This window comes from Coregonus clupeaformis, chromosome 4 (assembly GCF_020615455.1).
Source record: "Coregonus clupeaformis isolate EN_2021a chromosome 4, ASM2061545v1, whole genome shotgun sequence".
NCBI classification, from domain to species: Eukaryota; Metazoa; Chordata; class Actinopteri; order Salmoniformes; family Salmonidae; genus Coregonus; species Coregonus clupeaformis.
This window is the reverse complement of record NC_059195.1, coordinates 5488789-5500878: the sequence shown is the minus strand read 5'-3', so window position 1 is coordinate 5500878 and position 12090 is coordinate 5488789. Positions and strand designations below refer to the sequence as shown.

At 43.3% G+C, this 12090-nt stretch overlaps 1 protein-coding gene across 3 annotated transcripts in view; it reads right to left on the bottom strand.

Annotated features, from left to right (window-relative positions):
• Positions 1 to 12090, bottom strand: part of LOC121550592 (E3 ubiquitin-protein ligase HECW2) — a 67507-nt gene that overhangs the window by 51334 nt on the left and 4083 nt on the right. For all 3 annotated transcript variants that reach the window (XM_041862929.2, XM_041862920.2, XM_041862936.2), the window contains exon 2: positions 2740 to 3567. In XM_041862929.2, coding sequence (XP_041718863.2) covers positions 2740 to 3139 — 400 coding nt within the window. In that variant the 5' untranslated portion in view covers positions 3140 to 3567. The remainder of the gene's footprint in view (positions 1 to 2739; positions 3568 to 12090) is intronic.

The following is a 12090-nucleotide window of genomic DNA, read 5'->3' as shown; positions in this document are numbered from 1 at the left end:
TTTCCACAGATGACTCAAATTGTGCAAAAATGTGGTAGGTCACTGTTATGATTTGACTACATTTATTGCTTTCTGTTCAATTGAATACTGTAAATTGTACATCCTGGTTAAGAGGAATGCCAAAGAGGAAGTGATGGAACATTACAAAGACAAATATTATGGTGTGTAGTATGTTTCAGCTTGATTTAAAACACCATTATTTGGCTGTGTTAATAAACAGACATAATATGAAAATTATGTATCTGTGTCCTGTTATTTATCTTTTGGTATGCATTTCAGAAAAAAAATGGTTAGGATTCAGGTGTAATTGCAAATAGTGATTAATCATGATTAATCCACTGAAAATTCTGATTAATTTGATTAAAAATTTTAATCATTTGACAGCCCTAATATATATATACACATACACACACACACATTTATAAAAAAAAAATATATATATACACATTTGTAAAAATGTCTAAAAACCTGTTTTTGCTTTGTCATATTTTGGAGTATTGTGTGTAGATTGATGAGGGGGGAACTTTTATCAATTTTACAATAAGGCTGTAACATAACAAAATGTGGAAAAAGTCAAGGGGTCTGAATACTTTCTGAATGCACTGTATTGGAGACCACCCAGGATAGTCTAGGTGTATATATACAGTACCAGTCAAAAGTTTGGACACACCTACTCATTCAAGGGTTTTTCTTTATTTTTACTATTATCTACAGTGTAGAATAATAGTGAAGATATCAAAACTATGAAATAACACATGGAATCATGTAGTAACCAAAAAAGTGTTAAACAAATCCAAATATATTTTATATTTGAGATTCTTCAAAGTAGCAACACTTTGCCTTGATGACAGCTTTGCACACTCTTGGCAATCTCTCAACCAGCGTCACCTGGAATGCTTTTCCAACAGTCTTGAAGGAGTTCCCACATATGCTTAGCACTTGTTGGCTGCTTTTCCTTCACTCTGCGGTCCATCTCATCCCAAACCATCTCAATTAAGTTAAGGTCGGGGGATTGTGGAGGCCAGGTCATCTGATGCAGCACTCCATCACTATCCTTCTTGGTCAAATGGCCCTTACACAGCCTGGAGGTGTGTTGGGTCATTGTCCTGTTGATAAACAAATGAGAGTCCCACTCTTCCCAAACCAGATGGGATGGTGTATCTCTGCAGAATGCTGTGGTAGCCATGCTGGTTAAGTGTGCCTTAAATTCTAAATAAATCACTGACAGTGTCACCAGCAAAGCACCCCCACACCATCACACCTCCTCCTCCATGCTTCACGGTGGGAACCACACATGCGGAGATCATCCGTTCACCTACTCTGCGTCTCACAGAGACATGGCATATGGACCCAAAAATCTTCAATTCAGACTCATCAGACCAAAGGACAGATTTCCACCGGTCTAATGTCCATTGCTCGTATTTCTTGGCCCAAGCAAGTCTCTTCTTATTATTGGTGTCCTTTAGTAGTGGTTTCTTTGCAGCAATCGACCATGAAGTTCTGATTCATGCAGTCTCCTCTGAACAGTTGATGTTGAGATGTGTCTGTTACTTGAACTCTGTGAAGCATTTATTTGGGCTGCAATTTCTGAGGCTGGTAACTCTAATGAACTTATCCTCCGCAGCAGAGGTAAATCTGGGTCTTCCTTTCCTGTGGCGGTCCTCATGAGAGCCAGTTTCATTATACTGGCTCCCCGTGGGAAACGAACCCACAACCCTGGCGTTGCAAACGCCATGCTCTATCAACTGAGCTACATCCCTGCCGGCCATTCCCTCCCCTACTCTGGACGACGCTGGGCCAATTGTGCGCCGCCCATGAGTCTCCCGGTCGCGGCCGGCTGCGACAGAGCCTGGATTCGAACCAGGATCTCTAGTGGCACAGTTCGCACTGCGATGCAGTGCCTTAGACCACTGCGCCACTCAGGAGAACTCATGAAGCTGGTTGAGAGAATGTCAAGAGTGTGCAAAGCTGTCATCAAGGCAAAGGGTGGCTATTTGAAGAATCTCAAATATAAAATATATTTTGATTTGTTTAACACTTTTTTGGTTACTACATGATTCCATATGTTTTTTTTCATAGTTTTGATGTCTTCACTACTATTCTACAATGTAGAAAATAGTAAAAATAAAGAAAAGCCCTGGAATGAGTAGGTGTGTCCAAACTTTTGGCTGGTACTCTATGTGATGGTATTTGTGTGTTATAGAAGTATTTGTGTTGACTCAGTCTTCCCTTCTGTGGAACTTCAACAGCTCCAGTTTCATTTTTTGACTCTGTAGTCTCCTGCACCAGAGACTTGCATTTCTCAACTCTCTACATAACTAGCTAGAATCAGCCAGTCCTACACAACAGCTAGGATCAGTTCAGTCAGATCAGTAGTATTAGTTAAAAAGTTTGCCTTGTCAGTCCAAATCAAAGAAACACTACTATAATAAAACTAAAATGTGAACATTTCTTTCAACCCTTGATTCAATGCTCTACCAGTAGCTGGATAAGGCTAAATAGTGTTTACCTTGTTCTGGCGGGGTACCCCTGGGTTAGACCATTTTTGTTTACACCTGTACTACCAACTCCTTATTCAACTAATCAAGGGCTATATTAGTTGAGTAGTTGAATAAGGTTGTGTTTGTACTGGACTATAACATAACTGTGTATCCCTGGGGGCAACCAGTACATGTTCTACTTTAAACGTTCCTAGTTACTAACTACCCCATTGTGAAACGAACATGCTGAGTGTCTCACCGATGTGGTAGAGGCCGATCCAGTCGGTGGCATCCACCTCCTCCTTGATGTCCCAGGAGATGACCAGGTTCTCGCCCCTCCCCAGCGTGAACTCCAGCGTGGACGCCGTCAGCGACGAGCGGCTCTGCGACGTCACCAAGTCTGTGTCACTGTTGGCCCTCGGGAGGCCCATGGGGCTGCTCACCACGGAAGCCGTGTACCCGGCAGCGCCGCCACGCTCTGCCAGGCTCCGCAGGTTCTCCGGGCTGAGCGTGTGTCGCAGGTGCGGGCTGCGCCTCCGCGGCGCAGACAGGTGCTCCCGCCCCACATGTCCGGACAATCCGTGTGCATTGTGGGGGTGGGCTGTGTGGGGATGGTTACGGGTCCTTGGAAGGACTGCTGTGGCAAGTGAGGGACGCATGGTGGCTGCAGGGGAAAGGCCAAAGCAGGAAATTGAAAGTTTGGAGATGTAGTTACGGGAGCTCTCAACGGGTTGGTTAGATAACCGGAAACCCTTGGTCTTAGTGATGGGTTACGCTTCAGAGATGTGGTCTACCTCGGCCACTTAATAACTATGGTAGCTTGCTACAGCTTTAGCTTTCAGATGGTGGTGTCAGTAATGTTTCATGTGGAGGCTGCAGAACTTAGCCTTCCATAGAAGCTCTGCAGTGTGTTGTACCTAAAGTTCTGACCATTCTCTCTCTGGCCAATGTAAAAATATAATTATTTCTTGAGTGCAGTGAACAATCCAGGAGCAAAGACGGGTGGAAGACACAGCCACCGTTGTCCACTCTGCTACTTCAAATTTACGCTGTCCAACAAGCAAAGATTGAGACAGAGACCTCAAGACTAGGAAAGAGGAGAAGACAACATGGAGAGGAAAATGAGGGACAGAGGCAGACAGACGGGTGACACAAAGAACAAAACACGTCAGTACTCTTACCCGATGCACTGCACGCACAGCAAAAGCAGTGAACACTGGACAAGTCTCAGTGAAATGCAATCACGAGATCCCTGAACAAGCATTTGTCACCACCAGACTGCTATGTGGTGTCAAAGATCCAGTCACCAATGAATGTATAGTACATTGCCACCTAGGCCGAACCATTCTAATTTACACACTGTGATTCTCTCCTTCCTAATCAACCTTCCAAATGAATGAGGAAATGACATCCGGAAAGCTGGGTTTAAGCGAAACTGCTGATTGTTTCACCTCTCCATCTCGATTTAATTTGTGTTTCTTTACGTAATAGTTGTACTGTATGTGTGTCTCCAGTTTTGTGTTAGAGTATGTAAGTTGTTTAGTCTGAAACTTTGTTCCTCCTGCTGCTGTCGGACCAGTTCTCTCTTGAAAAATAGATTTTATCTCAATAAGAAAAACCTGTATAAATAAAAAGGTTAAATAAAAATAATAAATAAAAAATGCATGCAATGGGACAGACAAAGCTAAAACAGGATTTATTGTATTAGAGACATGTTTCCATAACAATAACAATGTCCCACTGTACTGTTTTGAGGACTGAAAGTCCCCCTCTCTCTCACTATGACTCTTTCCCTCTCTCCCTCCATGCTTTGTGGAGTCTGTCAGATTGACTGCCCCAGAAAAGGGAAGCGGAGATCCAGCAGAGAAAGGCAGCTGTAACTGCCTCCCTGGAAGCTCTTAAAATCAGCAAAGGTGTCTGGGGGATATCAGGGGGAGGACTTTCTGATTGGCTGTCAGATTCTGAACCACAACTGTATAGAATGAAAAGGGGGACATGTGACTTTAGGATCCAGTGGGAGCTTATTTTAGATGTGCTGAGCAACAACCAAGGCTTTTTGGAAGATTAGGTATAATTTGAGCTAATGCTAGCACCAGTCATTTCTGATTTGGGCTGATCTATGCTGGGCTCGTCTCATCGTCTGTTCAGCACTATTATAACCGACTAAGCTGTTGTGGGTGCTTGCGGACCATTACACAGTACTGTAGCTCCTTGGTAAATTGAGGAGGTGATCTCTGATGAACCAACATACACTACATGACCAAAAGTATGTGGACACCTGCTCATCGAACATCTCATTCCAAAATCATGGGCATTAACATGGAGTTGGTCCCCCCTTTGCTGCTATAACAGCCTCCACTCTTCTGGGAAGGCTTTCCACTAGATGTTGAAGCATTGCTGCAGGGACTTGCTTCCATTCAGCCACAAGAGCATTAGTGAGGTCGTGCACTGTGCACTTTGTGTACGGGGGCATTGTCATACTGAAACAGGAAAGGGCCTTCCCCAAACTGTTGGAAGTTGGAAGCACAGAATCGTCTATAATGTCATTGCATGCTGTAGCGTTATGATTTCCCTTCACTGGAACTAAGGGGCCTAGCCCGACCCATGAAAAACAGCCCCAGACCAGTATTCCTCCTCCACCAAACTTTACAGTTGGCACTATGCATTGGGGCAGGTAGCATTCTCCTGGCATTCGCCAAACCCATATTCGTCCGTCGAACTGCCAGATGGTGAAGTGTGATTCATCCCTCCAGAGAACGCGTTTCCACCGCTCCAGATTCCAATGGCGCCGAGCTTTACACTACTTCAGCAGACGCTTAGCATTGTGCATGGTGATCTTAAGGCTTGTGTGCCGTTGTTGCTCCAGGGCAGCTCTAGCAGGGCAGAAATTTGACAAACTGACTTGTTGGAAAGGTGGCATGCCACGTTGAAAGTCACTGAGCTCTTCCGTAAGGCCATTCTACTGCCAATATTTGTCTATGGAGATTCAATGGTTGTGTGCTCAATTTTACACACCTGTCAACAACGGGTGTGGCTGAAATAGCCAAATCCACTAATTTGAAGAGGTGTCCACATACTTTTGTATATATAGTGCATGTTTGTTGAAATGTGGGTGGGTCCGACTGTTGCAGATGGTCTGACTCTGGCTTTATATGTATGAACTGACTGGAGATACTTAAGGGGTGTGTCTAGCTGGCAGACTCAGCGATGCACAAGGTAGACTCAGCGATGCACAAAGTAAACAAGTGTCAGGCCATGGTCCACAACAACTAAGCGCTTGAAGCACGAAGTTTAACTTTTCTTCTGTTCTTGTCCCGCAGCTATGTTGTGATGTGAGTTAATGGTCACTAGACTTGATGCTGAATGTTATGGATTGCTCTCATATCTGTTAATAGAGATTGATGCCAGAGCAAGTTACTATGGTCCAAGTACAAGGACTGAGGACACACTGATTATTTACTGTTGTATTGATGACATTCTGTGGACAATGTTTGATGATTGATCACTGATGATCGTCTGACTACTGTGTCTGCTCTGTTACAGTACTGTTTTCAGTAGTAGATGATGTTTATAACTCTGTAGCAGGAGACAAAGATCACTACCTTATTTGGGTTTCCTTCAAACCCCTAGGGCTAATGTTGACAGAACAGTTTCCCGTCTGATTCGGAAATAAGGGCCAGTTCAGAGAATGCCAGCAAGACTTTTCCTCTGCTTCTGTGTTGGGTGGTGTCTCCCTGCTGCAACTTGTAAGAACCGGATAGATTTTTGATTGACTTTACTGCTCTCCTTTTTGTTCATCTGGAAACTCCTGTAACAGAAGTGTACTTGTGCACATGGGCAGATACTTTGTATGAGTGCAATGTCTTGCATCGTGCACATCTGCAATATCATCAGTTCATCTGCTGCCCGAGGCAACATCATATCACTGAATCTCAGTTTAATAGTGATCTGTAATCCTGTAACGATCTATGTTGCTCAGTGTGATAGTACATGAGATGAGAGATCCTCGTCGTGTGTGTGTGAGGATTGCCTGTGCGTCCAGACTGATGCTGAAACTGGAGAAAGGGATGCCTGCATGGATGTGCCTGAGTCAACAAGACTATACAACTGGGGAACACACACGCATGCAGGCACAAACAGATATGTACACAGCTACATGTGCGCGCACACACACACACACACACACACACACACACACACACACACACACACACACACACACACACTTGTGGGAGAAGGAGCATTTTAAGTAAACAAGCATTATACAGTCGAGAGAGAGAAAAGTCTGTACACTTGAATGGTAGTTATGTAACTGTTCTTGAGGTCAGTCCTCAAATTCCTTCTATGTCTGTATGCCATTGTTTACACTAATTTGATTGGGAGAGGTCTGGGTTATGTCTGTCTCACTGAGCCAACGGGATAAGGAGTCTGTTCACTGCCTCTATTCACAGTACAGGGGCATTGACCTGAAAATGCATCCTTCCTTCCCTTGAAATAAATACTGATCTTACATGACTGGTTAGGTGAACGCTAGGCTTCTGCTACACCGCTTTAATGTGAGATCTGTGATTGATTTACATCTAGGAAAGAAAGAAGGAAGCAAGTATTCATTTTCAAATAAGCAAAACAAGGCCATGGTAGCCATTTATGTTTCGGACAAAAAAATTGCAGGTTCCAAAAGTTGGTAAAAAAACAAACAGATGCTCTTCTGTATTGGGACCCACAGAATCTATCTGGTGCTTTGAGATTCTGGTTATAACTGCATGAAACAGTGTATTATTAGGCCTATAAATAAATAATCAGTTCCATTTTGAGCTTGTTGGGCACCAGGCTTATGGTAAAGCCATAGAATTATATTGTTGGGCAGGCATACCATAGAGCTATTCTGTTGGGCACAAATACTGGTTGAATAAACGTTGCTTCCACATCATAAAAAATAAAATCTATATTGAACAAAAATATAAGGAAATCAGTAAATTGTAATAAATTCATTAGGCCCTAATCTATGGATTTCACGACTGGGCAGGGGCGCAGCCATGGGTGGGACCCAGGCCCACCTATTGGGGAACAAGGCCCAGACAATCAGAATGAGTGCTTCCCCACAAAAGGCATTTATTACACACAGAAATACTCCTCAGTTTCATCAGCTGTCCGTGTTGCTAGTCTCAGACGATCCCACAGGTGAAGAAGCTGGATGTGGATGTCCTGGGCTGGAGTGGTTACATGTGGTCTGCGGTTGTGAGGCCAGTGTGACGTATTGCCAAATTCTCTAAAACGATGTTGGAGGTGGCTTATGGTAGCATGCCAATTGCACGCTCCCTCGAAACATCTGTGGCATTGTGTTTTGTGACAAAACTGCACATTTTAGAGTGGCCTTTTGTCCCCAGCACAAGGTGCACCTGTGTAATGATCATGCCGTTTAATTAGCTTCTTGATATGCCACACCTGTCAGGTGGATGGATTATCTTGGCAAAGGAGAAATGCTCACTAACAGGGATGTAAACAAATTTGTGCAAACATTGAGAAATAATATTTTTGTGCGTATCGAACAATTCTGGGATCCTTTATTTCAGTTAATAAAAACAACACTTTACATGTTGCATTTATATTTCTGTTCAGTAAGTATATATATATATATATATATATATATATATATATATATATATATATATATATATATATATATATATATACATACATACACACACACACACACACACACACACACATACATACATACATACATACATACAGTGAGGGAAAAAAGTATTTGATCCCCTGCTGATTTTGTACGTTTGCCCACTGACAAAGACATGATCAGTCTATAATTTTAATGGTAGGTTTATTTGAACAGTGAGAGACAGAATAACAACAAAAAAATCCAGAAAAACGCATGTCACAAATGTTATAAATTGATTTGCATTTTAATGAGGGAAATAAGTATTTGACCCCTCTGCATAACATGACTTAGTACTTGGTGGCAAAACCCTTGTTGGCAATCACAGAGGTCAGACGTTTCTTGTAGTTGGCCACCAGGTTTGCACACATCTCAGGAGGGATTTTGTCCCACTCCTCTTTGCAGATCTTCTCCAAGTCATTAAGGTTTCGAGGCTGATGTTTGGCAACTCGAACCTTCAGCTCCCTCCTGAGATTTTCTATGTGATTAAGGTCTGGAGACTGGCTAGGCCACTCCAGGACCTTAATGTGCTTCTTCTTGAGCCACTCCTTTGTTGCCTTGGCTGTGTGTTTTGGGTCATTGTCATGCTGGAATACCCATCCACGACCAATTTCAATGCCCTGGCTGAGGGAAGGAGGTTCTCACCCAAGATTTGACGGTACATGGCCCCATCCATCGTCCCTTTGATGCGGTGAAGTTGTCCTGTCCCCTTAGCAGAAAAACACCCCCAAAGCATAATGTTTCCACCTCCATGTTTGACGGTGGGGATGGTGTTCTTGGGGTCATAGGCAGCATTCCTCCTCCTCCAAACACGGCGAGTTGAGTTGATGCCAAAGAGCTCGATTTTGGTCTCATCTGACCACAACACTTTCACCCAGTTCTCCTCTGAATCATTCAGATGTTCATTGGCAAACTTCAGACGGGCCTGTATATGTGCTTTCTTGAGCAGGGGGACCTTGCGGGCGCTGCAGGATTTCAGTCCTTCACGGCGTAGTGTGTTACCAATTGTTTTCTTGGTGGCTATGGTCCCAGCTGCCTTGAGATCATTGACAAGATCCTCCCGTGTAGTTCTGGGCTGATTCCTCACCGTTCTCATGATCATTGCAACTCCACGAGGTGAGATCTTGCATGGAGCCCCAGGCGGAGGGAGATTGACAGTTATTTTGTGTTTCTTTCATTTGCGAATAATCGCACCAACTGTTGTCACCTTCTCACCAAGCTGCTTGGCGATGGTATTTTAGCCCATTCCAGCCTTGTGTAGGTCTACAATCTTGTCCCTGACATCCTTGGAGAGCTCTTTGGTCTTGGCCATGGTGGAGAGTTTGGAATCTGATTGATTGATTGATTCTGTGGACAGGTGTCTTTTATACAGGTAACAAGATGAGATTAGGAGCACTCCCTTTAAGAGTGTGCTCCTAATCTCAGCTCGTTACCTGTATAAAAGACACCTGGGAGCCAGAAATCTTTCTGATTGAGGGGGTCAAATACTTTTCAAATCAATTTATATGCGTTTTTCTGGATTTTTGTTGTTATTCTGTCTCTCACTGTTCAAATAAACCTACCATTAAAATTATAGACTGATCATTTCTTTGTCAGTGGGCAAACGTACAAAATCAGCAGGGGATCAAATACTTTTTTCCCTCACTGTACATACACACACACAGTACCAGTCAAAAGTTTGGACACACCTACTAATTCAAGGGTTCTTCTTTATTTTTTACTATTTTCTACATTGTAGAATAATAGTGAAGATATCAAAACTATGAAATAACACATATGGAATCATGTAGTAACCAAAAAAGTGTTATACAAATCAAAATATATTTTAGATTCTTCAAAGTAGCCACCCTTTGCCTTGATGGCAGCTTTGCACACTCTTGGCATTCTCTCAACCAGCTTCACCTGGAATGCTTTTCCAACAGCCTTGGAGGAGTTCCTACATATGCTTAGCACTTGTTGGCTGCTTTTCCTTCACTCTGCGGTTCAACTCATTCCAAACCATCTCAATTGGGTTGAGGTCGGGTGATTGTGGAGGCCAGGTCATCTGATGCAGCACTCCATCACTCTCCTTCTTGGTCAAATAGCCCTTACACAGCCTGGTGTGCTTTGGGTCATTGTCCTGTTGAAAAACAAATGATAGTCCCACTAAGCGCAAACCAGATGGGATGGCGTATCGCTGCAGAATGCTGTGGTAGCTATGCTGGTTAAGTGTGCCTTGAATTCTAAACAAATCACCAACAGTGTCACCAGCAAAGCACACCCACAACATCACACCTCCTCCTCCATGCTTCACGGTGGGAACCACACATGCGGAGATCATCCGTTCACCTACTCTGCGTTTCACAAAGACACAGCGGTTGGAACCAAAAACCTCAAATTTGGAATGATCAGACCAAAGGACCGATTTCCACCGGTCTAATGTCATTTCTCGTGTTTTTTGGCCCAAGCAAGTCTCTTCTTCTTATTCGTGTCCTTTACTAGTTGTTTCTTTGCAGCAATTCTACCATGAAGGCCTCCTCTGAACAGGTAATGTTGAAACGTGTCTGTTACTTGAACTTTGTGAAGCATTTATTTGGGCTGCAATCTGAGGTGCAGTTAACTTTAATGAAGTTATCCTCTGCAGCAGAGGTAACTTTGGGTCTTCCTTTCCTGTGGCAGTCCTCATGAGAGCCAGTTTCATCATAGCGCTTGATGTTTTTTGCACTTTAAGAAACTTTCAAAGTTCTTGACATTTTCTGGATTGACTGACATTCATGTCTTAAAGTAATGATGGATTGTTTGTCTTTGCTTATTTGAGCTGTTCTTGCCATAATATGGACGTGGTCTTTTACCAAATAGGGCTATCTTCTGTATACCACCCCTACCTTGTCACAACACAACTGATTAAATGCATTAAGGAAAGAAATTCCACAAATTAACTTTTAAGAAGGCACACCTGTTAATTGAAATGCATTCCAGATGACTACCTCATGAAGCTGGTTGAGAGAATGTCAAGAGTGTGCAAAGCTGTCATCAAGGCAAAGGGTGGCTATTTGAAGAATCTCAAATATATTTTGATTTGTTTAACACTTTTTTGGTTACTACATGATTCCATATGTGTTATTTCATAGTTTTGATGTCTTCACTATTATTCTGTGTAAAAAATAGTAAAAATAAAGAAAAACCCTGGAATGAGTAGGTGTGTCCAAATGTTTGACTGGTACTGTATATGCTTCTGATAGCGGTGAATCAGCGTGGAAAACTGATTGGATTTGAATGAAGTCATCAACGTAAAGGAATTTGAGGATTTTTTTTACTGAACATTTGACCTAAATCCAATGACATTGTAAAATGTTTTGTTGAAGTTCAAAACTAGATTTTGAACTGACATCTGTGCCCAGTGGGATAAGCAAAGGCTGAATTCTCTTCATTGCTTTAGAAATGCTATCTTCCTACAGCCCTTCTTTGAAGGAAAGTCACTGATCTGATATGACTAGATCGGTGAAAGATATGTTGTGGAGCACTTGCTTTCTCCTGTCCAGTTATGTTAAATCAATAATTATTTCAAGGAAATAAGGAAGGAAGATTGTACTTGTAAAGTATTGTAGCGAATGGCAGGAGTGAGTAAAGTTATCTCCCTTGGGGAGTTTGTAACGTCCCAGCGCTTCACCATTAAAAGTGCCTCGCGGGCACAGCGGTCTAAGGCACTGCAGTGCTTGAGGCGTCACAACAGATCCGGGTTTGATCCCGGGCTGTGTCGCAGCCGGCCGTGACCAGGAGACCCATGAGGCGACGCACAATTGGCCCAGCGTCGTCCGGGTTAGGGGAGGGTTTGGCCGGCTGGGATGTCCTTGACCCATCATGCTCTAGCGACTCCTGTGGCGGGCCGGGAGCATGCAAGCTGACCTCGTTCGCCAGCTGGACTGTGTTTCCTCCGACACATTGGTGCGGCTG